Source organism: Microchirus variegatus, assembly GCF_963457635.1.
Source record: "Microchirus variegatus genome assembly, chromosome: 2".
In the NCBI taxonomy this organism is placed as follows: domain Eukaryota; kingdom Metazoa; phylum Chordata; class Actinopteri; order Pleuronectiformes; family Soleidae; genus Microchirus; species Microchirus variegatus.
The window spans coordinates 44,383,667-44,410,319 of NC_139803.1; the positions used below are offsets into that span (position 1 = coordinate 44,383,667).

General features: G+C 40.0%; 2 protein-coding genes across 2 annotated transcripts in view; one reads left to right on the forward strand and one right to left on the reverse strand.

Moving 5' to 3' along the window:
* Positions 1 to 1,319: 1,319 nt before the first annotated feature.
* Positions 1,320 to 14,652, forward strand: LOC310942419 (FERM domain-containing protein 7-like; the record flags this gene model as incomplete). Its single annotated transcript, XM_083907799.1, has 12 exons — positions 1,320 to 1,469; positions 9,665 to 9,769; positions 9,868 to 9,910; positions 10,041 to 10,119; positions 10,438 to 10,535; positions 10,770 to 10,884; positions 10,961 to 11,108; positions 12,674 to 12,769; positions 12,843 to 13,006; positions 13,090 to 13,194; positions 13,306 to 13,381; positions 13,468 to 14,652. The coding sequence occupies 12 exons, from the start codon at positions 1,320 to 1,322 to the stop codon at positions 14,650 to 14,652; spliced, it is 2,364 nt and encodes a 787-aa protein (XP_083763925.1).
* A 1,065-nt stretch (positions 14,653 to 15,717) lies between these two features.
* LOC310924187 (serine/threonine-protein kinase 26-like) overlaps positions 15,718 to 26,653 on the reverse strand; it is an 11,322-nt gene continuing 386 nt past the window's right edge. The window contains exons 2-10 of the mRNA XM_083885837.1: positions 26,411 to 26,467; positions 24,612 to 24,720; positions 24,292 to 24,449; positions 21,154 to 21,339; positions 20,397 to 20,539; positions 20,114 to 20,210; positions 19,939 to 20,001; positions 18,544 to 18,671; positions 15,718 to 16,984 (exon numbers count right to left, since the gene is read on the reverse strand). Coding sequence (XP_083741963.1) covers positions 16,969 to 16,984; positions 18,544 to 18,671; positions 19,939 to 20,001; positions 20,114 to 20,210; positions 20,397 to 20,539; positions 21,154 to 21,339; positions 24,292 to 24,449; positions 24,612 to 24,720; positions 26,411 to 26,446 — 936 coding nt within the window. The 5' untranslated portion in view covers positions 26,447 to 26,467 and the 3' untranslated portion in view covers positions 15,718 to 16,968. The remainder of the gene's footprint in view (positions 16,985 to 18,543; positions 18,672 to 19,938; positions 20,002 to 20,113; positions 20,211 to 20,396; positions 20,540 to 21,153; positions 21,340 to 24,291; positions 24,450 to 24,611; positions 24,721 to 26,410; positions 26,468 to 26,653) is intronic.

Consider the following 26,653-nt stretch of genomic DNA (forward strand, 5'->3'; position numbering starts at 1 on the left):
ATTGTTCTTCGTCCTCAGGTCAGAGAGAAGTTTATTTACAGACTGACTTTAGATCGTTGACCTCTGACCTCTGACCTCTGACCTCTGACCCTGGATCTGTGCTGTCTGTCTGCTGTGAACTACACCTGAGTTACACATGAGGTATACTTTCATTTATTTCTCGTTTAATAACGTGTTTAATAACATTTAATTCTAAGTGTGTTTTATTCTGATCATTTCACCCTCACAGAGTTCATGTTACAGTTATCACAACAACACTGACTTTAAATCACCCTCAGGTCTTTACCTCCATCTAGTGGTCAAACCTGGGAACAACAATTAAAAATCTTAAAATGCTCATGGATTAAAGTATTAATATGTCTTAAATAATCATTGTTGTTATTACTATTATTATTATTATGAAAATAATTATTATAAATAGTTTCTTTAAGATTAAGACCTGGTTTAAGGGTTCGGATTAGAACTGGGTTAATGTTATGTGTGTGTTCTTGTATTTGTGTATTTGTGGGGACCAAGATAAAAAGCCGAGGCTGTGAGGACATTTAGTTTAGTCTTTGCCTCTTAGATTTAAAAAGGTTTTTTCAGGGTTAAGACTTTGTTTAAGGGTGTGTGTGTGTGTGTGTGTGTGTGTGTGTGTGTGTGTGTGTGTGTGTGTGTGTGTGTGTGTGTGTGTCAGTCAAAGTGCTGTCTGTGCTGCAGGCGTCAGTGTAGACAGTGAACTCGTGGCCTACTTATGGACCAGGTCACTTCTCTATGAGTCCAACCACCGTGACATATTCTATTATATTATATGCACACACACACACACACACACACACGCACACACACACACACACACACACACACTGAGTGTTTCCTCTCTGTGTTTGTAACAATAAAGAAAACAAAGATGTAAAGAAAGAAAAATAGAGTTTATTCAATTTAAACCGTGTGTGTGTGTGCGTGTGTGTGTGTGTGCGTGTGTGTGTGTGTGTGTGTGTGTGTAAATATATCATTAAAACACATCTGTAATCGTTTTTTTTATATATATGTAAACAGATAAATTAATGTTTCAGCGCGTGGAGAAACTGCGTCATCGTGCCATTACGCACGTGGAGAGAGCGCGCGCGCTCCAGCAGCCGCAGATCACTGGAGGAGGATGAAGATGAAGATGAGGATGATGATGATGATGATGATGAAGACGATGAAGTTTCTCGCTCTCGCGGTGAAGGACGTGATGGAGGATTGATCTGCTGCTGCTCTCCTTCAGTCCTTCCTTTCCTTTCCTTCCTTCCGCATTCCTTTCCTCCGTCCTCTCCAGAGACACGAGGACAGAGACGATGATGATGATGATGATGATGATGGAGGAGCGCGAGCCTCGGACCCGCAGACTCTCCAGTTTCACCTCCAGGTCTCGCGTCTCCAAGGAGACGAAGCTCCGGCTGCGCGTGATCTTCCTGGATGAGAGCGAGCGCACGTTCGAGGTGGAGGTGAGTTCATCATCACTGACTCTTTGTTTACTTATGTTTATTTATTTATGCTGCTGCGCGCGCCTAACTTCACTTTTAATCTAAATATGAATCAATAACCTGATCGATCACCGTTTTATCTCGTGACCGTTTGCATTTTGAACTTCGTTAGAACAAAATAATGTTCATTTGTCATGTTCGCTGCAGCTTAATGAACCACTTCTGCTGAAATAAACACGTTTTTATTATTATTATAATAATAATAATTGACATTATTAATAAACACAATCACTGTGATGAACACAGATAATAACAGTGAGCAGAGAAAATCTGAGTAATGACGTTTTAAATGAACTTTAAAGGAATAATTCAGGGTTTTTGAAGCGTTTTTATATGAAGTCGTGACATTTACATCAATATTAGTCACTTTAACAAAAGGTTTACTTAATAAAACCTATGATCACGTCTTTATTTCACTGTTAGACAGACTTTTATAAACCACTCACTCTCACACACCAAAGTCACTCACTCTCTCACACCAAAGTCACTCACTCTCCCACACCGAAGTCACTCACTCTCTCACACCAAAGTCACTCGCTCTCCCACACCAAAGTCACTCTCTCTCACACCAAAGTCACTCACTCTCCCACACCGAAGTCACTCACTCTCCCACACCAAAGTCACTCACTCTCCCACACCAAAGTCACTCACTTTCTCACACCAAAGTCACTCACTCTCCCACACCAAAGTCACTCACTCTCCCACACCAAAGTCACTCACTCTCCCACACCAAAGTTTACTTTAGACTTAACTCAGTGACACAAAGTGACCACACGAGGCAGCAGAGGACCCACAGATCCTGTGTCCCTGTGAGCTAAAGTCACTGGTTTTCTCTGTGGGCTTTGGTGTGGGAGAGTGAGTGGTTTACAGACTTCAGTTTCCTGTCAAAGTATTTTCTAACAGTGTGACGTGATCGTGTGACGCAGACGTCGTAGACTTCATGAAGCATGAAACAATCACGTCATGTGATCTCATATACGGGTCAGTGTGTGTGTGTGTGTGTGTGTGTGTGTGTGTGTGTGTGTGTGTGTGTGTGTGTGTGTGTGTCAGCCTCTGGGACAATAATAGCATCTTTAGAAGAAGAAAAGAAAAGAGATGAATGAGTAAATGCACCAGGGTAAAAATAGTGTGAGTCCAAAAAAGAGCTCTAATATATGTATATATATATATATATATATATATATATATATATATATATATATATGTATAAGAAATAAATGTGATTTTTTATATTACACATATACTGTATATATATATATATATATACATATACAGTATATGTGTAATATAAAAAATCACATTTATTTCTTCTTCTACTTCAGATGTCTCCAGTGTGTCTTTAGTTTTTATTTTTATTAACATCTCAGTTTTATTTAAATCTCCTTTAAAACAAACCAGCGTTTAATTCCAGACATTATTTTCCCTCTAATCACACGTTACAAAAGTGTGTTCCATTTCTCCTCAGACACAGCTGCTCCTCCTCCTCCTCCTCCTCCTCCTCCTCCTCCTCATGACGAGTTAATGAGTGACGTCCAGTGACCACCAGCAGGGGGCTAAACACAGGCTAGCAGACAGTTAACGCTAAAAAAAGCAGAAGGACAAACAGCATGTAATTATCAGAGAGGAGGGAGGAGACAAGGGTGTGTGTGTGTGTGTGTGTGCGCATGTGTGCACATGTGTGCGTGCGTGCGTGTTTATGAATTTTTGAAATTCAGGAAATGATCCATTTGCCCTGATGCACTTTGACAGTGAGCTGACTTTCTTCTAAAAAACAAAAAGTATCTCGGAATGACTTGAAATTTACCATCTTAATAGTCGGCATCGCCCTGAACAAGGATCAGTTGAAAATATTTGCAGATGTCTTAAGGAATAATTTTTATGAATTGTTAAAATCTAGGAAATGATCCATTTGCCCTGATGCACTTTGACAGTGAGCTGACTTTCTTCAAAAAAAAAAAAAGTATCTCGGAATGACTTGAAATTTACCATCTTAATAGTCGGCATCGCCCTGAACAAGGATCAGTTGAAAATATTTGCAAATGTCTTAAGGAATAATTTTTATGAATTTTTGAAATCTAGAAAATGATCCATTTGCCCTGATACACTTTGACAGCTGACTTTCTTCTTCAAAAAAAAAAGTATCTCAGAATGACTTGAAATTTACCATCTTAATAGTCGGCATCACCCTGAACAAGGATCAGTTGAAAATATTTGCAAATGTCTTAAGGAATAATTTTTATGAATTTATGAAATTCAGGAAATGATCTATTTGCCCTGTTGCACTTTGACAGTGAGCTGACTTTCTTCTCAAAAACAAAAAGTATCTCGGAATGACTTGAAATTTACCATCATAATAGTCGGCATCGTCCTGAACAAGGATGAGTTGAAAATATTTGCAAATCTCTTAAGGAATAATTTTTATGAATTTTTGAAATTCAGGAAATGATCCATTTGCCCTGATGCACTTTGACAGTGAGCTGACTTTCTTAAAAAAAAAAAAAAGTATCTCGGAATGACTTGAAATTTACCATCATAATAGTCGGCATTGCCCTGAACAAGGATCAGTTGAAAATATTTGCAAATCTCTTAAGGAATAATTTTTATGAATTTTTGAAATTCAGGAAATGATCCATTTGCCCTGATGCACTTTGACAGTGAACTGACTTTCTTCAAAAAAACAAAAAGTATCTCGGAATGACTTGAAATTTACCATCTTAATAGTCGGCATCGCCCTGAACAAGGATCTGTTGAAAATATTTGCAAATCTCTTAAGGAATAATTTTTATGAATTTTTGAAATTCAGGAAATGATCCATTTGCCCTGATGCACTTTGACAGTGAGCTGACTTTCTTCTCAAAAACAAAAAGTATCTCGGAATGACTTGAAATTTACCATCTTAATAGTCGGCATCGCTCAGAACAAGGATCAGTTGAAAATATTTGCAAATCTCTTAAGGAATAATTTTTATGAATTTTTAAAATCTAGGAAATTATCTATTTGCCCTGATGCACTTTAACGGTGAGCTGACTTTCTTCTTCAAAAACAAAAAGTATCTCGGAATGACTTGAAATTTACCATCTTAATAGTCGGCATCGCTCAGAACAAGGATCAGTTGAAAATATTTGCAAATCTCTTAAGGAATAATTTTTATGAATTTTTAAAATCTAGGAAATTATCTATTTACCCTGATGCACTTTGACAGTGAGCTGACTTTCTTCAAAAAAAAAAAAAGTATCTCGGAATGACTTGAAATTTACCATCTTAATAGTCGGCATCGCCCTGAACAAGGATCAGTTGAAAATATTTGCAAATGTCTTAAGGAATAATTTTTATGAATTTTTGAAATCTAGAAAATTATCCATTTGCCCTGATACACTTTCACAGCTTTCTTCAAAAAAAAAAAAAAGTATCTCAGAATGACTTGAAATTTACCATCTTAATAGTCGGTATCGTCCTGAACAAGGATGAGTTGAAAATATTTGCAAATCTCTTAAGGAATAATTTTTATGAATTTATGAAATTCAGGAAATTATCTATTTGCCCTGTTGCACTTTGACAGTGAGCTGACTTTCTTCTCAAAAACAAAAAGTATCTCGGAATGACTTGAAATTTACCATCATAATAGTCGGCATCGTCCTGAACAAGGATGAGTTGAAAATATTTGCAAATCTCTTAAGGAATAATTTTTATGAATTTTTGAAATTCAGGAAATGATCCATTTGCCCTGATGCACTTTGACAGTGAGCTGACTTTCTTCAAAAAAAAAAAAGTATCTCGGAATGACTTGAAATTTACCATCTTAATAGGCGGCATCGCCCTGAACAAGGATCAGTTGAAAATATTTGCAAATGTCTTAAGGAATAATTTTTATGAATTTTTGAAATCTAGAAAATGATCCATTTGCCCTGATACACTTTGACAGCTGATTTTCTTCAAAAAAAAAAAAAAAGTATCTCGGAATGACTTAAAATTTACCATCTTAATAGTCGGCATCGCCCTGAACAAGGATCAGTTGAAAATATTTGCAAATGTCTTAAGGAATAATTTTTATGAATTGTTAAAATCTAGGAAATGATCCATTTACCCTGATGCACTTTGACAGTGAGCTGACTTTCTTCAAAAAAAAAAAAAGTATCTCGGAATGACTTGAAATTTACCATCTTAATAGTCGGCATCGCCCTGAACAAGGATCAGTTGAAAATATTTGCAAATGTCTTAAGGAATAATTTTTATGAATTGTTAAAATCTAGGAAATGATCCATTTACCCTGATGCTCTTTGACAGTGAGCTGACTTTCTTCAAAAAAAAAAAAAGTATCTCAGAATGACTTGAAATTTACCATCTTAATAGTCGGCATCACCCTGAACAAGGATCAGTTGAAAATATTTGCAAATGTCTTAAGGAATAATTTTTATGAATTTTTAAAATCTAGGAAATTATCTATTTGCCCTGATGCACTTTAACGGTGAGCTGACTTTCTTCTTCAAAAAAAAAAGTATTTCAGAATGACTTGAAATTTACCATCATAATGGCCGGCATCGCCCTGAACAAGGATCAGTTGAAAATATTTGCAAATATCTTAAGGAATAATGTTTATGAATTTTTGAAATTCAGGAAATGATCCATTTGCCCTGATGCACTTTGACAGTGAGCTGACTTTCTTCAAAAAAACAAAAAGTATCTCGGAATGACTTGAAATTTACCATCATAATAGCCGGCAACGCCCTGAACAAGGATCAGTTGAAAATGTTTGCAAATGTCTTAAGGAATAATTTTTATGAATTTTTAAAATCTAGGAAATGATCCATTTGCCCTGATGCACTTTGACAGTGAGCTGACTTTCTTCAAAAAAAAAAAAAGTATCTCGGAATGACTTGAAATTTACCATCTTAATAGTCGGCATCGCTCAGAACAAGGATCAGTTGAAAATATTTGCAAATGTCTTAAGGAATAATTTTTATGAATTGTTAAAATCTAGGAAATGATCCATTTACCCTGATGCACTTTGACAGTGAGCTGACTTTCTTCAAAAAAAAAAAAAGTATCTCGGAATGACTTGAAATTTACCATCTTAATAGTCGGCATCGCCCTGAACAAGGATCAGTTGAAAATATTTGCAAATGTCTTAAGGAATAATTTTTATGAATTTTTGAAATCTAGAAAATTATCCATTTGCCCTGATACACTTTCACAGCTGACTTTCTTCAAAAAAAAAAAAAAGTATCTCAGAATGACTTGAAATTTACCATCTTAATAGTCGGTATCGTCCTGAACAAGGATGAGTTGAAAATATTTGCAAATGTCTTAAGGAATAATTTTTATGAATTTATGAAATTCAGGAAATTATCTATTTGCCCTGTTGCACTTTGACAGTGAGCTGACTTTCTTCTCAAAAACAAAAAGTATCTCGGAATGACTTGAAATTTACCATCATAATAGTCGGCATCGTCCTGAACAAGGATGAGTTGAAAATATTTGCAAATCTCTTAAGGAATAATTTTTATGAATTTTTGAAATTCAGGAAATGATCCATTTGCCCTGATGCACTTTGACAGTGAGCTGACTTTCTTCAAAAAAACAAAAAGTATCTCGGAATGACTTGAAATTTACCATCTTAATAGTCGTCATCGCCCTGAACAAGGATCAGTTGAAAATATTTGCAAATGTCTTAAGGAATAATTTTTATGAATTTTTGAAATCTAGAAAATGATCCATTTGCCCTGATACACTTTGACAGCTGATTTTCTTCAAAAAAAAAAAAAAAGTATCTCGGAATGACTTGAAATTTACCATCATAATAGTCGGCATCGTCCTGAACAAGGATGAGTTGAAAATATTTGCAAATCTCTTAAGGAATAATTTTTATGAAATTTTGAAATTCAGGAAATGATCCATTTGCCCTGATGCACTTTGACAGTGAACTGACTTTCTTCAAAAAAACAAAAAGTATCTCGGAATGACTTGAAATTTACCATCTTAATAGTCGGCATCGCCCTGAACAAGGATCTGTTGAAAATATTTGCAAATCTGTTAAGGAATAATTTTTATGAATTTTTGAAATTCAGGAAATGATCCATTTGCCCTGATGCACTTTGACAGTGAGCTGACTTTCTTCAACAAAAAAAAAAGTATCTCGGAATGACTTGAAATTTACCATCTTAATAGTCGGCATCGCCCTGAACAAGGATCAGTTGAAAATATTTGCAAATCTCTTAAGGAATAATTTTTATGAATTTTTGAAATCTAGAAAATTATCCATTTGCCCTGATACACTTTGACAGCTGACTTTCTTCAAAAAAAAAAAAAGTATCTCGGAATGACTTGAAATTTACCATCTTAATAGTCGGCATCGCCCTGAACAAGGATCAGTTGAAAATATTTGCAAATGTCTTAAGGAATAATTTTTATGAATTGTTAAAATCTAGGAAATGATCCATTTACCCTGATGCACTTTGACAGTGAGCTGACTTTCTTCAAAAAAAAAAAAAGTATCTCGGAATGACTTGAAATTTACCATCTTAATAGTCGGCATCGCCCTGAACAAGGATCAGTTGAAAATATTTGCAAATGTCTTAAGGAATAATTTTTATGAATTTTTGAAATCTAGAAAATTATCCATTTGCCCTGATACACTTTCACAGCTGACTTTCTTCAAAAAAAAAAAAAAGTATCTCAGAATGACTTGAAATTTACCATCTTAATAGTCGGTATCGTCCTGAACAAGGATGAGTTGAAAATATTTGCAAATGTCTTAAGGAATAATTTTTATGAATTTATGAAATTCAGGAAATTATCTATTTGCCCTGTTGCACTTTGACAGTGAGCTGACTTTCTTCTCAAAAACAAAAAGTATCTCGGAATGACTTGAAATTTACCATCATAATAGTCGGCATCGTCCTGAACAAGGATGAGTTGAAAATATTTGCAAATCTCTTAAGGAATAATTTTTATGAATTTTTGAAATTCAGGAAATGATCCATTTGCCCTGATGCACTTTGACAGTGAGCTGACTTTCTTCAAAAAAACAAAAAGTATCTCGGAATGACTTGAAATTTACCATCTTAATAGTCGTCATCGCCCTGAACAAGGATCAGTTGAAAATATTTGCAAATGTCTTAAGGAATAATTTTTATGAATTTTTGAAATCTAGAAAATGATCCATTTGCCCTGATACACTTTGACAGCTGATTTTCTTCAAAAAAAAAAAAAAAAGTATCTCGGAATGACTTGAAATTTACCATCATAATAGTCGGCATCGTCCTGAACAAGGATGAGTTGAAAATATTTGCAAATCTCTTAAGGAATAATTTTTATGAAATTTTGAAATTCAGGAAATGATCCATTTGCCCTGATGCACTTTGACAGTGAACTGACTTTCTTCAAAAAAACAAAAAGTATCTCGGAATGACTTGAAATTTACCATCTTAATAGTCGGCATCGCCCTGAACAAGGATCTGTTGAAAATATTTGCAAATCTGTTAAGGAATAATTTTTATGAATTTTTGAAATTCAGGAAATGATCCATTTGCCCTGATGCACTTTGACAGTGAGCTGACTTTCTTCAACAAAAAAAAAAGTATCTCGGAATGACTTGAAATTTACCATCTTAATAGTCGGCATCGCCCTGAACAAGGATCAGTTGAAAATATTTGCAAATCTCTTAAGGAATAATTTTTATGAATTTTTGAAATCTAGAAAATTATCCATTTGCCCTGATACACTTTGACAGCTGACTTTCTTCAAAAAAAAAAAAAGTATCTCGGAATGACTTGAAATTTACCATCTTAATAGTCGGCATCGCCCTGAACAAGGATCAGTTGAAAATATTTGCAAATGTCTTAAGGAATAATTTTTATGAATTGTTAAAATCTAGGAAATTATCCATTTACCCTGATGCACTTTGACAGTGAGCTGACTTTCTTCAAAAAAAAAAAAAGTATCTCAGAATGACTTGAAATTTACCATCATAATAGTCGGCATCGCCCTGAACAAGGATCAGATTAAAATATTTGCAAATCTCTCAAGGAATAATTTTTATGAATTTAAAAAAAAGAAAAACAGTGATACAAACTTCCTTTAATTTGGTTGTAACTCAGATTATACATTTAAAATAATCCACTTATCTTTAAATCTCTTTAATTCCCTTTAAATCGTAGCACAAAGTGTTGGGCGGCGACTTCTTCAACAGAGTTTGTCTTCACCTGAAGCTTCTGGAGAAAGAATATTTTGGTCTGGAGTTCAGACACAACAGTGGGAACTATGTGAGAGGAAAACACAATATAAATACATAATAATTTACAAGTATATAAATATATAATATATAATATAAAGCTGTTTAAATGATGTTGATGTGTTGCAGGTTTGGTTGGAGCTGCTGAAGCCGCTGAACAAACAGATTAAATGTAAAGTTTTCTCTATTTTTTGTTCATTTAAATGAAATTAATTCATATTTTTCCCTTCTTAATTAATTTAAATATCTTATATATATATTTATATATATATTGAATATTCTTCTTCTTCTCTCTTCTTCAGACAGCAGCGATCTTTTCTTCAGGTTCATCGTTAAGTTCTTTCCTCCTGATCCAGGACAACTGAAGCGAGGTCTCACCAGGTCAAAGTTCAGATTCTCGTACAATTTTACTGAACTAACGTAAAGAAAAACGTATTTTAAAGAAATGTTGATGATACACAACCTTTATTTAACAAATTTTCTTCTCTATTTTCATTTCATTTTACCTTCTGTTCTCATCACTGATATTATTTGAGTTTAGTTCCACGTAAGCGCTTCCTCACGTCCTTTCCTCACTTCCTTTCCTCACTTCCTTCTCTTCTTCACTTCCTCATTGCTGTTCATAGCAGTTGTTGTTTGTTTTTGTATGAAAAGTCTTTTATAAATAAAGTTTATCAATGATTGTGTGTGTGTGTGTAGATATCTCTTTGCCTTACAGATGAAACAGGACTTGTCCAACGGCAGTTTGACCTGTAACGACAACAGCGCCGCCCTGCTGGTCTCTCACATACTGCAGTGTAAGTCTGAACTTGGTGTAGTTTGGATTTGAGGGAAGTTTTAGTGAAAATAAGAAGAAAAACCTTCAACTGCTGCTTATGTTTGCATATAAACGATTGAAGTTGTCGACTTTAATGGTGGACAAAAGGTTTGGGAATCACTGAGTTTCCTTCAAACTCATTGAAAGTCCTGGAAAACAGAGAAAAGTCAGTTTTATCTTCTCGTATCTTTACGTTTGTTTTCGTTTGTTACAGCAGAGTTAGGCGACTACGACGAGGAGCTGGTCTGCCACCATCTGGAGATGAAGCAGTTCGTCCCCAACCAGGAATATTTAGACCACAAGATCATCAAGTTACACAAGAAACACAGGTTTGTCTTTTCACTCACAAACACTTTCACGGTCAAACGGAAGAACAACGTCCGTCTGTCCTCTGCGTCTCTGTAGGGGCGTGTCTCCGGCGGACTCTGACGTCCAGCTGCTGGAGGTGGCGAGGAAGCTGGACATGTACGCGATCAGGCCACACCCAGCTCACGACGGCGAGGGGATGAGGATCAACCTGGCGGTCACTCACTCTGGAGTTCTGGTCTTTCAGGTGCGAGGTTGTCGGAATTTCAGGTGCGAGGTTGTCGGAATTCCAGGTGCGAGGTTGTCGGGTTTCAGGTGCAAGGTTGTTGGTCTTTCAGGTGCGAGGTTGTCGGTTGTTCAGGTGCGAGGTTGTCGGAATTTCAGGTGCGACGTTGTCGGAATTTCAGGTACGAGATTGTCGGTATTTCAGGTGCGAGGTTGTTGGAGCAGGTGCGAGGTTGGCGGTCTTTCAGGTGCGAGGTTGTCGGAATTTCAGGTACGAGATTGTCGGAATTTCAGGTGCGAGGTTGTCGGATGTTCAGGTGCGAGGTTGTCGGAGCAGGTGCGAGGGTTGTCGGTCTTTCAGGTGCGAGGTTGTTGGTCTTTCAGGTGCGAGGTTGTAGGTTGTTCAGGTGCGAGGTTGTCGGAATTTCAGGTGCGACGTTGTCGGACTTTCAGGTGAGATGTCGGAATTTCAGGTACGAGATTGTCGGAATTTCAGGTGCGAGGTTGTCGGATGTTCAGGTGCGAGGTTGTCGGAGCAGGTGCGAGCTTGTCGGTCTTTCAGGTGCGAGGTTGTTGGTCTTTGAGGTGCAAGGTTGTGGGTCTATGATGTGCGAGGTTGTCGGTCATCACGGTGCGAGGTTGTCGGAATTTCAGGTGCGACGTCGGACTTTAAGGTGCGAGGTTGTCGAAGCAGGTGCGAGGTTGTTGGACTTTAAGGTGCGACGTTGTCGGTCGTTAAGCTGCAAGGTTGTCTGTCCTTCAGGTGCGAGGTTGTCGGATGCTAGGTGCGAGGTTGTCGGTCGTTAAGGTGCGAGGTTGTCGGACTTTGAGGTGTGAGGTTGTCGGTCGTTAAGGTGCGAGGTTGTCGGACGTTAAGGTGCGAGGTTGTCGGACTTTCAGGTGCGAGGTTGTCAGTCCTTCAGGTGCGAGGTTGTCGGATGTTAGGTGCGAGGTTGTCGGACTTTCAGGTGTGAGGTTGTCGGACTTTCAGGTGCGAGGTTGTCGGTCGTTAAGGTGCGAGGTTGTCGGACGTTATGGTGCGAGGTTGTCGGTCTTTCAGGTGCGAGGTTGTTGGTCTTTCAGGTGCGAGGTTGTCCGACGTTCAGGCGCGAGTTTGTCAGTCTTTCAGGTGCGAGGTTGTTGGTCTTTAAAGTGCGAGGTTGTTGGTCTTTGATGTGCGAGGTTGTCGGTCTTTCAAGTCCGAGGTTGTCGGTCTCTCAGGTGCGAGGTCGTCGTCCTGGATACGTCAACAAATGTTGGGTTCCTGGTGCAGACCTAAGATAACGGAGCCCAAATACGATTAAACAACAACGCGAGCTGTGATCCAACCGAGAGACGACGTCAACGATGGGTTTTTTCTTTAGGACTACCAAGTAAAAGTCTTCCTTGTCATACCACCATTCTGCCAATAGGAGGTGCTGTTTTTGAGTAATAGCGTTGGTAAACCACAAATCCTGGAAGTTATCCATTGATCCCCAACACTAAGAGATCAAATCTCTATCCTGTTTTCTTGATTTTTCTTGTCAGATTTTCAAAATAAAGCTCATCGTATGCATTGAATCCTTTTTTCTCGCCTCTGTTTTTCAGGGAAACACCAAAATCAACACGTTCAGTTGGGCGAAAATCCGCAAACTGAGCTTCAAACGCAAACATTTTCTCATCAAACTGCACGACAAAGTCGGGGTGAGAACCTTCACAGAACCTTCAGAGAACCTTCACAGACAGTTTTTACATCACATTAACGTTGTGTTCACAGCCGTCCTGTAAGGACACGCTGGAGTTTTCCATGGCGAGTCGTGATGTTTGTAAGTCGTTCTGGAAAACGTGCGTGGAATATCACGCCTTCTTCAGACTTCCCGAGGAACCGAAGAACGTTCACAAAACTCTGCTGACGAGTAAAGGTTCCAGCTTCAGATACAGGTGAGGAACGTCAGGTGAAGGCGATTCTTTACATGATGTTTCGCTCATTTCACAACTTTAACTTTAACTTTGACTCGTGACAGCGGGCGAACGCAGAAACAGCTGCTGGAGTGTATGGGATCAGGATCAGGATTAAGATCAGGATCAGGATCGGGATCAGGGGAGAAGAAGCCTTCACACTCTGAGAGGTGAGAATAAAAGCACGGAAAAACCACACGGATATAATCTGCTCTCTCATAATCTGCTCGTTATAATCTGTTCTCTCATAATCTGAATGTGTCGTCATTCCTTTGCTCCAGAGCTTATTGTCCGTCAGAGTTCGATCCCCGTCAGTTCCGATCGTCTCCCGATCTCCTCACCGACGTCTCTAAACAGGTGAGACGTGTTTATTTGAATAAGTCGTTAGCTGATTCGTCGCTAACCGTAGCGCTAACGAGTGGAGTCTTGTCTTTCTGTCAAAGATGTACGAACACTCGTATCCGTTCCCGTTGGCGTCGCAGAGTCAGGACGAGCTGGATCCGCATCAACGGAGTCTCGACGACTTCGAGTTCCGGAGGGGCGGGGCTAAGCGCAGCCTATCATCCGTGGAGGTCACGCAGAGGCCCAGCCCTCTCGCCCGGGTCACGCCCCTCTCCCCGTCCGTCCACCAATCGACGCCCTCCCCGAAGACGAGATCGGCGTCGACGTCCGTGATGGACGACGCGAGGTGCGGACGCCTCGGGATGCAGCGCCAGGCGCAGAGGTTAGCCGGGGTTTACGGCAACAGATCGCGACGTCGGCCAAATCCTCAGCCGCATCCGGACGCCGGACAGCAGCTGGTTCTTCTTTACCCGAACACTCCGGCGTACCAGTATCACCCCGTCCTCCCCACGTTCTCCTTGGCCGGTTCCTCGCCGCTCAACCGCCATCCGTACATGACGGACTACGTTGCCGTGTCTTCGCTGGAGCGTTTCCCGCAGCCGAGGAGGCGGGACTACGTGGCGGTGGATAACTTGTATCGTCCAGCTTTTTATCCACTGGGCCAGGATTCTCCGTCCGTTTCCCCGATCAGGAGAAACCTCCGCCCCTACGGCTCCGGCGGGTTAGCGAGGGTTTACCAGCCGCGCAGCAACGGGGCGAGGTTCATGGGCGTCGGCCACGCGGAGGCGGGGCATTACAGCGACGACTGTAACTTCCTGCCGGGGTTACCGCGCCGCGTCGCCAGCCAACCTGACGTCAAGTTCAACCTCGCGAGAAGTTCAAACCCGGCCTCCGAGTTCCGTCCCCTCGGTTACTACCCGCACCTGACACGCCCCTCCAGACCCACCTACCTGCCACTTAACTCCTCCCCTCTGCCCGAACGCCCCACCTCCCTGTGCATGATTGGAGGCACCAGGGGGAGCTACAGCGACTCGGATCCAGAGGTTTTCTACCCGTATTACTGCCCGCCGCCCCCGCTGGGGAAGATGGTTCGGTCAGGTGGACTCGCCAGGATGAGGTTCTCCTCCGGGAGCCTCCAGCTGGAGGAGGAAGAGGAGGAGGAGGAAGAGGAGGAGGAGGAGGAGGAAGATAACGCAGCAAAGGAAAGGACAAAAAAGGACTCGAAGGGCGACGACGAGAAAAAAGAAGGGAAACGTCCTACGAAGATTACCGAGGTCACGCTGTAAACACGTGTAAACAAAGATAAGACGTTAAAACGGTTAAACGTACGATGGTTTGTTTGGGTTTTCGTCGTTGATTTGTGCAGCAGATCAAATGTAACGTTTGTTGCCTCGTTTTTCTCAGTTTCTCAGTTTTTGGAAACTAGCATCGGTTGTCGATCAAAAGAACTTTTTGTGGATTGAACCGTAAAGTGTTTCAGTTGTCGGTTAAAGTTAAAGTTAAAGTGTTGACTTTCAAACGAGCCGTACGAGCCTTAGCTAGGTAAAGGTTAGCCGTTTAGGTATCGGGACGGGAGAACATGTCTTGCTTGATTCCTTATCTCTGAAGAGCCCAATGTTTCGTTGCCCTCTCATATTTGTTCTGAGGTGTGGAACATCATGTCCGAGAAGGTTCTCTGGTCATTGTATCTTCAGGACTGTAGACTGAAGGAACTGGACCTTCTTGAGCTCAGATCTTTTCCCTGGAGAACCAAGGTGAAGGCTGTTGTCCTCATGTTCCTACAGGACAATTTGTTCCGACTCTGTCCACGAAGGTTCTCAGGTCATTGTATCTTCAGGACTGTAGATATAAGGAACTGGACCTTCTTGAGCTCATGTCTTTTCCCTGGAGAACCCAGGTGAAGACTGTTGTCCTCTCATGTTCCTACAGGACAATTTGTTCAGACTGTGTTCACGAAGGTTCTCAGGTCGTTGTATCTTCAGGACTGTAGATATAAGGAACTGGCCTTGCTTGAGAAATGCCTAAAAAGTTGTGGTGGACATATTCTGGAATGTCTCCTCCTAGTGGACAAACACGGTAGAGTAGTGGCTAGCTTTGGTGGTCCTGGTATGAAGCGTCATCCAGAAGTGGATCAGAGTCAAAGTCCGGATGTTTTCCCAGGTACGAGAACTTGGTACAAAAGGCCTGATGTTGTCTTTTTCATGGTCAAATCAAATGTGTCCACTGTGGCGTAGTGTTTGGAGTGTTTCTTCACTGCATTTGTGAATAAATTATTTAATTTAAGACACACTGGACTTTTTTTTTTTTTTTTAATTACTTACAAAACACCAAAAAAACTCACGTTTCTCAATCAAACTTAAATATTTATTATTAAAACACAAAAGTCCCGCTACAAAAAAAACAAAAAAACAAACATTGCTGTAAAATCTTTCAAACATTTCCCCCTCGACGACGAGCGTTATCGTTTCCCTTGTGATATTTATTTATATATAGATATAAAAACGATAGTGTCTTTGGTACAAAGAGTCAGTCGTACTTTTGATCACGGCTCCCTCAAACGTTAGATTTTAAAAATTCAGACGACTTTTGACTTCATTTTGGTTTTGAAAAACACAAATCTAAAAATATAGCTAACGCTAACACTTTAGCATACAGCATTAGCGTATATTTTTCAATCGCAAGTTTTAATCAAATACCAGTAATTATTACCATTAAAAGTTCTATTTACATCTTTTAAGACGACTTTGACGTTCGAATTGTGAAGCAGCTTAAGTAGCGAGCTAGCTAGCTAGCTAGCTTACAGGTTAGCAAGCTACTTGAGACATTTGAGTGGAAAATATTGTTAAAAGATGTTTATTTTTGACATATTTTCTAACTAGAAGGTCAAACATAAGTGGAAAAATAAAAAAGTAAGACCGGGAAGTAAAAGAAATAAGATTTTAAATTTGGCGATTGGTGGAAATATTGCAGTTTACATCAAACTGAATTCAAGGATGAGGAAACTGTGAAGGAAAAGTACGACTGACGTCAACAAATTATTGGCATAGAATCTCTTTTTCTCTTTCTCTCAAGTGCTACTGAACAACAAACACACAAATATACATTTGTCGAGGCAAACCGTGACGCACAACTGCTGATGGACCAAAAAATAACAACAAAAACAAAAATACGAGCAACGACAACGACGACGACGACGACGTCTCGTTGCATCGACATTTTCAGGCACTTGACGGTAATTCGCAAAAAAAAAAAATTAAAATAGAATCTGACAAAACGACTCGTGTCTGATTTATAAACACAAACGTTCCAAAAGTGATTATTAAAAAAAAAAAAAAAAAAGAAGAAAACAACAAAAGACGTCCGTGAGCCAAGAACTGGGGAAAAAACAAACTCTTCAACCAGCAGCAGTGAATATACTGTATATACATAATATATAGTGTATATATTACATTATTAGAGTGTGTGTGTGTGTGTGTGTGTGTGTGTGTGTGTGTGTGTGTGTGTGTGTGTGTGTGTGTGTGTAGCCAGGAGACATCGCACAGCAAATCTCCTCCTCCAGCAAAGTCACTGTACAGAGACAAGTGTCTTCATTCCTACGTCCTTCAGTTGGTCGTAAACCTGAGACAGAGAAAGAAAATATGACTTATTATATTATGACTGAAATTATCTTCATGTTTAAAACTGAAGTTTGTAAAACCACTCACTCTCCCACACCAAAGCCCATAGAGAAAACCAGTGATTTTAGCTCACAGGGACACAGGAGCTGCTGGTCCTCTGCTGCCTCGTGTGGTCACTTTGTGTCACTTAGTTAAGTCTTAAGTAAATATTTTAAAAGCTGAATTCACTAAAATCAGTCATTGTAAGTTAGTGATGGAGGCAGCAGTGGATCAACAACTCCTGTGAACTCCTGTGTGCTGTGATGTTAAAATCACTGGTTTACTCTATGGACTTTGGTGTGGGAGAGTGAGTGACTTTGGTGTGAGAGAGTGAGTGACTTTGGTGTGGGAGAGTGAGTGACTTTGGTGTGGGAGAGTGAGTGACTTTGGTGTGGGAGAGTGAGTGACTTTGGTGTGGGAGAGTGAGTGACTTTGGTGTGAGAGAGTGAGTGAGTGACTTTGGTGTGGGAGAGTGAGTGACTTTGTGAGTGACTTTGGTGTGAGAGAGTGAGTGACTTTGGTGTGGGAGAGTGAAGGACTTTGGTGTGGGAGAGTGAGGGACTTTGGTGTGGGAGAGTGAGTGACTTTGGTGTGAGAGAGTGAGTGACTTTGCTGTGGGAGAGTGAGTGACTTTGGTGTGGGAGAGTGAGTGACTTTGGTGTGGGAGAGTGAGTGACTTTGGTGTGAGAGAGTGAGTGAGTGACTTTGGTGTGGGAGAGTGAGTGACTTTGTGAGTGACTTTGGTGTGAGAGAGTGAGTGACTTTGGTGTGGGAGAGTGAAGGACTTTGGTGTGGGAGAGTGAGGGACTTTGGTGTGGGAGAGTGAGTGACTTTGGTGTGAGAGAGTGAGTGACTTTGCTGTGGGAGAGTGAGTGACTTTGCTGTGGGAGAGTGAGTGACTTTGGTGTGGGAGAATGAGTGACTTTGGTGTGGGAGAGTGAGTGACTTTGGTGTGGGAGAGTGAGTGACTTTGGTGTGGGAGAGTGAGTGACTTTGGTGTGGGAGAGTGAGTGACTTTGGTGTGAGAGAGTGAGTGGTTTACAAACATCAGTTTCCTGTTGGAAAAGTCTGTTTAATGGCAAGTTAAATACTCTGTTGAAGTCTTTATCTCACTGTTAGACAGACTTTTCCTTGTGTAAACTGAAGTTTGTAAACCACTCACTCTCCCACACCAAAGTCACTCACTCTCCCACACCAAAGTCCATAGAGTAAACCAGTGATTTTAACATCACAGCACACAGGAGTTCACAGGAGTTGTTGATCCACTGCTGCCTCCATCACTAACTTACAATGACTGATTTTAGTGAATTCAGCTTTTAAAATATTTAATTTCGACTTAACTCAGTGACACAAAGTGACCACACGAGGCAGCAGAGGACCAGCAGCTCCTGTGTCCCTGTGAGCTAAAATCACTGGTTTTCTCTATGGACTTTGGTGTGGGAAAGTGAGTTCAGTTTCCTGTTGTTAAAGTCTTTCTAACAGTGAGATAAAGACGTCACAGACTAAGATGTCCATAGTTACCTGGCGATGATGTGCGTCACCATCCTGTCTGTGATTCCTGGACAAACGTCTTCAGCTTCTCTGATGTTTCTCTCCAGTTCCTCTATAGCCAAACGTTGTTGTGAATGTTCTTTGTGCTGCTGCTTCAGCTGCAAACAAACAAACAACACAGCCTCTAAATCTGCACTTCAAAAACCTCACTTTTCAACGGAAAAGACGTCGTTTTTCGCCGTTGTTTTATTTTTATACGACCCGAGCGGCGACTCGTGAGTTTATTTGGTTTATTGTACCAAATTAATCACTTTTTTATTGGTGGAAACTTGCCTGAAAACACAGGAAATGTTTTAAATATTATATAAATATATGTCGGAAAGTGGTTTTAGTTGAACGTTTTGACCACGCCTCTTAAAACGTCGCGTCACGTTTGGTCTCCGATGTTACAAAATAAGAGCGTTGTTAAACCTTCAGTTTCAGCATTTTTCTGTATTCTGTATAAATGGTGCATTCGAGTTGTTGTCGGAAGTCGGATTTTCCGAGTCGGAGCAACCTCTCTGCGTTAACGGGGATTTGATCGTAAAAAAAAAAAAGGTCGTAAACCCAACGTAACGTCTAATTTTTATATGAAATAATTTTTTTTTTTTAATATTGCTACATTTAAAATGCATATGTATGTATGTGTATATATATGTATATGTATATACACATATGTGTATATACGTATACATGTGTATGTACGTAAATGTGAACGTGTATGTATGTACGTATATGTATACGTGTGCGTATGTGTGTAAATGTATACGTGTTTGTATATACGTGTGTATGTATACGTGTGTATGTATACGTGTATATGTATACGTGTATGTGTATATGTGTATGTGTACGTGTATGTATATACGTGTATATGTATACGTGTATGTATACGTGTGTATGTATATACGTGTATATGTATACGTGTATGTATACGTGTATACGTGTGTATGTATATACGTGTATGTATACGTGTGTATGTATACGTGTATATGTATACGTGTATATGTATACGTGTATGTATACGTGTATACGTGTGTATGTATATACGTGTATAAGTATATGTGTATACGTATATGTGTCCACGTATATATGTATACATGTGTACATACATGTGTGTATATATACATATATACGTACATATATACATACGTATGTGTAAATACATATACACATGTATATATATAATTTTTCTTCACTAATGCTGTATTTTTCTGTACATTTTCTCATTATTTTACCATTTAAATCACTTTGAAACAGTACATGGTCAAGTGCAGCATACATTAACTTATTAATACGACAATAACTTCACTTTTTAAACACATAAAACAATAAAAACATGTATATTTTTGCATCATAACAAACATATATATGTGTGTGAGAGCTGACCTCAGTGAAGACAGGAGAGATGACCGTGGTCAGACTGGTGGATTTATTCAGCTTATCCTGAACCTGGACCACAAGGATTTAAAGACAAAGAAGAAAAAGGTATGAAGTCTATTTTTTTATTATTTAAATATGAATTATTTACAAATATAAAAAGAGTGTTTTTATTTTCACTGACCGCTCCGTTGAGAACTTTCCTGCCGTCCGACTTCTTCTTACGAACGGTGGTGAACGACCACTCTGGAGAATCACTGTTCTCTTTGTTACTGGACTCACTGTACACACACACACACACACACACACACACACACACACACACACACACACACACACACACACACACACACACACACACACACACACACACACACACACACGCACACACAAATGTTTAAACTGTTCATTTATGACCTCGACAGAAATAAAGAAAGAAGAAGAAGAAGAAGAAAAGTGGGCGTTACCTGTCGGAGTCGTCGGAGCTGCTGTCACTATGCCCCTCCTCCTTCCACCTCCTGTACCTGTCAATCAACTCGCTGAGGTAGGACGTCTTCTTACAGTGTTTGACGATGAACTTGTGTTTGAGCAGCTCTTTGGCCGTGGGACGCTACACACACACACACACACACACTTACATTTTTACTTTAAATTCTACTTTAATTCAAACTTCATATCTTCAGCTAAATATTAAGTTATGCAGTAAAATTAAATACAAAAACACAAGCTGTATAAAATTGTGTTCATTTAACTTGTAAACTTTATTTAAATTTAAACTAAACTATTTTTTCATTTAAAGTCATTTTCTTTCTTTTTTTGTGCGTCATTTATTTCATGTGGAACGAAACAGTGAGCAGTTTGTCCACCAGGTGGCAGCAAACCATGCAAACTGCAACCACACAAACTGCAACCACACAAAATGACAAAACTGAACAATCTGAAACTTTAAAACAACAACAAAATGCACAGAAATTCAAATATTTACAATAAAATATTCAAAGTTTAAACCTAAACTATAAAAAACTGTGATGTTTAATACAGTAAAACTATATAAAAACACTCAAATATGAAACCAAATGTATTAAAAAGTAAATTTTAAACAGGTTTATCGTTAAAATCCTTTTATTTACTGTATATAAATTCCCCAGTTTAATGAGTTTAAAGCTTATATTATATTATCTTAAATTGTGTGTTTGTGTTTGTGTGTTTGTGTGCGTTTCTTACGAAGGCGGGGTCTTTGTTGAGACACGCCTCCGTGAATTCCTTGAAGCTCTTGGAAAAATCTCCGGTCAGCGTCGGCGGCGGCGATTTGGGAATGTGGAAGAGAACTCGCATCGGGTGCATGTCCGAGTTCGGAGGTTCGCCCTTCGCTAGCTCGATGGCCGTGATTCCCAGAGACCAGATGTCGGCCTGAAAAGACGCGGCAAAAAAACAACAAAAAATACAGTTTACGACATTTGACAGTTAGTCACGAAACTCTTTAGCAAACTTTTTCACGTTTTTGTTCAACTATGACGCAGTAAAATGAGATTTACGCACGCTTTTATAGAAATAAATACAAGAAAATCACATTTCGATGTGTCCTTTAGTCGCATAAATGTCCAAAAGTTTAATTCAAACTCATCGTGATCAAGAAATGCTCAAGTATGAAAGATTAGCTTGACTAAACGGCCAAAGATGATCATTTTTATCAACTATAACTAATTATTTTATGGTTTCATCCATAAAACTTAAAGAAAGAGTGAAAATTCAACACAATAATAAGAACTGAAGCAGCATTTTCATCATTTCTGTCAAAAACATTGAGAATTGACTCATTTTCTCATGATTAGCTTAATCGGTTGTGTAGCATTTTGCTGCTAGCATGTCGTGAAACGCGTTTAAAGTGTTAAATACTTTGAATATGTTTCATTAAAACGGTCAGAAAGAGTTCAAGTGTCACGTTTACAAAACTAAAGGTGGATTTTCTCCGCATGACGTCAGCGTTTATCCCATTTGACAGTTAGTCACGAAACTCTTTAGCAAATTTTTCGCGTTTTTGTTCAACTATGACGCAGTAAAACAAAATTTGCACAAGCTTTTATAGAAATAAATACAAGAAAATCACATTTTATGTGTCCTTTAGTCGCATAAATGTCCAAAAGTTTACTTCAAACTCATCATGATCAAGAAATGCTCAAATATGAAAGATTAGCTTGACTAAACTGCCAAAGATGATCATTTTTATCAACTATTACTAATTCTTTTATAATTTCATCCATAAAACTTCAAGAATGAGCGAAAATTCAACACAATAATAAGAAATGAAGCAGCATTTTCATCATTTCTGTCAAAAACATTGAGAATTTACTCATTTTCTCATGATTAGCTTAATCGGCTGTGTAGCATTTTGCTGCTAGCGTGTCGTGAAACACGTTTAAAGCGTTAAATACTTTGAATATGTTTCATTAAAATGGTCAGAAAGAGTTCAAGTGTCACGTTCGGAAAACTAAAGGTGGATTTTCTCAGCCATGACATCAGCGTTTATCATTTCTCTGAAAAAAAGAAAAGTGTTGACTCACTGTGAGCGTTAGCTTTTAGCTAGCACACACACTTTTGTGTCACTTGTTTTTATTTTATTTTTCAACTGTAACACACTCGTGGTCTGTCGTCCACTAACCATATGTCAACACACACACACACACCCGAAAGGTAAACACACACACACACACACACACACACACAGGTTGAATGTCACGTCTTCTCAACTTGCTCCAATAACCATGTGTCAGACGTGATCTCACACACACACACACAGACACACAGTGTCGTGTTACAACAGGATGTTGGTCCGACGTTTGACTTTTTTAACTCCCGCGGCTCCTTTTACTGTCAGACACTGAACATATGTTTAGCTTGTGAACGTAGCACGAACCCACGATGACAACACGTGTGTGTGTGTGTGTGTGTGTGTGTGTGTGTGTGTGTGTGTGTGTGTGTGTGTGTGTGTGTGTGTGTTCCATCTGTTATTAAAAAAGAAAAGAAAAAAATTACTTGTTTGACAACAGTTAGCTGTGAGGATGAATAAGCTAATTGTTAGCCGGATCCAGACACCGGTTAGCTTATTAGCTTAGCAGTGTGTGTGGAAACAAACTAGCTAGCTAGGTGGTAGCTGGTAGCCTGGCTTTGTATCAAAGATCACAGAAGTAAACGCAGATGTTCTTATTTGTGCAAAATGTTGCTACACAGTTTGTGTGCACAGAATACCATGTAGAGCATTGTTGCTAACAATGTCTAACACTGGATCCAGCCACCAGTTAGCTTATTAGCTTATTAGCTTAGCAGTGGGAGTGGAAACACACAGCTTGCTAGCTAGCCTGGTAGCCTGGCTTTGTCCAAAGATCAAAGAAGTAAACGCAGATGTTTTTATTTGTCCAAAATGTTGCTACACAGTTTGTGTGCACAGTATACCAAGTAGAGCATTGTTGCTAACACCAACAGTTAGCTTATTAGCTTAGTAGTGAGAGTGGAAACAAACAGCTTGGTAGCTAGCCTGGTAGCCTGGCTTTGTCCAAAGATCAAAGAAGTAAACACGGATGTATTTATTTGTCAGAAATGTTGCTACACAGTTTGTGTGCACAAAATACCACGTAGGGCATTGTTGCTAACAATGACCAACACTGGATCAAGCCACCAATTAGCTTATTAGCTTAGCAGTGAGAGAAGAAACAAACAGCTTTGTTGCTAGCTATCTAGCTAGCTTGGTAGCTTGGCTTTGTCCAGAGATCACAGAAGTAAAGATGGACGTTTTTTAATTTGTAGAAAACGTTGCTGCACAGTTTGTGTGCACAGAATACTAATGTATGTGCTATTGTTGCTAACAATCGCTAACACCAACAGTTAGCTTATTAGCTTAGCAGTGAGAGTGGAAACACAAACAGTGTTTCTGCAGCAGCAGGTGCAGCAGCTTTAAACGCACAAATGAGACGCTTTTGTCGTCAATGAAGCGATTTATCGTCCTTTATTGTGCGAGACGAGGCGGCAAAGGACGTGTGTGGGGGGGGTGTGTGTGTGTCTCAAATAAACACACACACACACAGTGAGGACAGTTTGTGGTCAAAACTTCTTTGTCGTCAACACAGTCACTGTTTCTATTACAGGCAAATAAAAGCCGGAGAATCCAGGGAAGAATTCAAATGAAGTCAGAGCCAGAAGCGACAGAACGTCCACCTGCCTGAGGTCGTCGTCGTGGCAACAGTCAAACGGGGACGAACGCCGTAAAAGGACGCGGGTGACGCACCTCACAGCTTTCATCTTATCCCCCCCGTCTTTATTTTTTATATATATTTTTAACGTTTATGTCTCGCGTTGACAGAGACTGACCTTGGAGTCGTAGGCCGACTGTTGGATGACCTCGGGCGCCATCCAGAACGGCGTTCCCACGAAGGTTTCCCTCTTGATCTGCGTGTCCGTCAGCTGACCGGCGACGCCGAAGTCCGCGAGCTTCACCTGACCGTGCTCCGACAGCAGGACGTTAGCGGCTGCGAAGAAAAAAAAGCAGTCATCATGAACGAGGTCAGTGAGAGGAGGCGGAGTTTGCTTAATGTGGTAATTCAAGAACACGCAATTTTTGAACACGCAATTTTTTTTTGTCCTATTTTCAAAACGTAGACGACAATGACGGCGTTCGGGGTCAGTCGTACCTTTGATGTCTCTGTGGATCTTCTTCTCAGAGTGAAGGTAGTCGAGACCTTTGAGGATCTCCTTCAACATGGTGGCGATCTGAGACTCCTCGAACGGTCCTGCCCGCAGCTGCACACACACACACACACACACACACACACACACACACACACACACACACACACACACACACACACACACACACACACACACACACACACACACACACACACACACACACACACACAGTGATGAGCTGGAGGCTGTTCACAGGAAACTCAAACACACCTCGATTCACCTTTATTTCAAACAAGACTCAACACAGACGGTGAAACTGCGGGTTTATTCTAAATTAAAGGGATGATTTAGAGTTTCTTAGAAGTGTGACTGTGTGAGATAATGACTTCTACAGGAAACTGACGTTTGTAAATCACTCACTCTCCCACACCAAAGTCACTCAATCTCCCACACCAAAGTCACTCACTCTCTCACCAAAGTCACTCACTCTCTCACACCAAAGTCACTCACTCTCACCAAAGTCACTCACTCTCCCACACCAAAGTCACTCACTCTCCCACACCAAAGTCACTCACTCTCCCACACCAAAGTCACTCAATCTCCCACACCAAAGTCACTCACTCTCTCACCAAAGTCACTCACTCTCTCACACCAAAGTCACTCACTCTCACCAAAGTCACTCACTCTCCCACACCAAAGTCACTCACTCTCCCACACCAAAGTCACTCACTCTCCCACACCAAAGTCACTCAATCTCCCACACCAAAGTCACTCACTCTCTCACCAAAGTCACTCACTCTCTCACACCAAAGTCACTCACTCTCTCACCAAAGTCACTCACTCTCTCACACCAAAGTCACTCACTCTCCCACACCAAAGTCACTCACTCTCCCACACCAAAGTCACTCACTCTCCCACACCAAAGTCACTCACTCTCTCACACCAAAGTCACTCACTCTCCCACACCAAAGTCACTCACTCTCCCACACCAAAGTCACTCACTCTCCCACACCAAAGTCACTCACTCTCTCACACCAAAGTCACTCACTCTCTCACACCAAAGTCACTCACTCTCCCACACCAAAGTCACTCAGTCTCCCACACCAAAGTCACTCACTCTCCCACACCAAAGTCACTCACTCTCTCACACCAAAGTCACTCACTCTCCCACACCAAAGTCACTCACTCTCCCACACCAAAGTCACTCACTCTCCCACACCAAAGTCACTCACTCTCTCACACCAAAGTCACTCACTCTCCCACACCAAAGTCACTCAGTCTCCCACACCAAAGTCACTCACTCTTCCACACCAAATTCACTCACTCTCTCACACCAAAGTCACTCACTCTCTCACACCAAAGTCACTCACTCTCTCACACCAAAGTCACTCACTCTCCCACACCAAAGTCCATAGAGTAAACCAGTGATTTTAACATCACAGCACACAGGAGTTCACAGGAGTTGTTGATCCACTGCTGCCTCCACCACTAACTTACAATGACTGATTTTAGTGAATTCAGCTTTTTAAATATTTAATTTAGACTTAACTCAGTGACACAAAGTGACCACACGAGGCAGCAGAGGACCAGCAGCTCCTGTGTCCCTGTGAGCTAAAATCACTGGTTTTCTCTATGAGGTTTGGTGTGATGTATTTTTCTGACACCAACAAATATTTAATGGGAAAAACTCTGGTCAAAACTTCATTTTAGCAACAATAATTAAACCCGCCTTTTATTCAGTCTTTTTTAACGACACAAAAAAACAACTTAAATTTTGCTGAAATCAGTTTTTAAAACTCACCAAGTCGAGCGCCGACCCACCGCCCAGATACTCCATGATGATCCATAGCTTTGTGCCCTGTAATACATGAAGTTTAGTTTTACTTCCAATTAAATGAAATTCAACACGTAACACTTTTCAAGTGTCGTACTTTGTTTATGATCTTCCACCGATCAACAGTGGGTGGCAGTAGCGTGCAATAAGAAGGTGGACGTGTACCAACAAAAGGTCAGAAAAGAAGAAAAAGGCTCAACTAATTCCTCA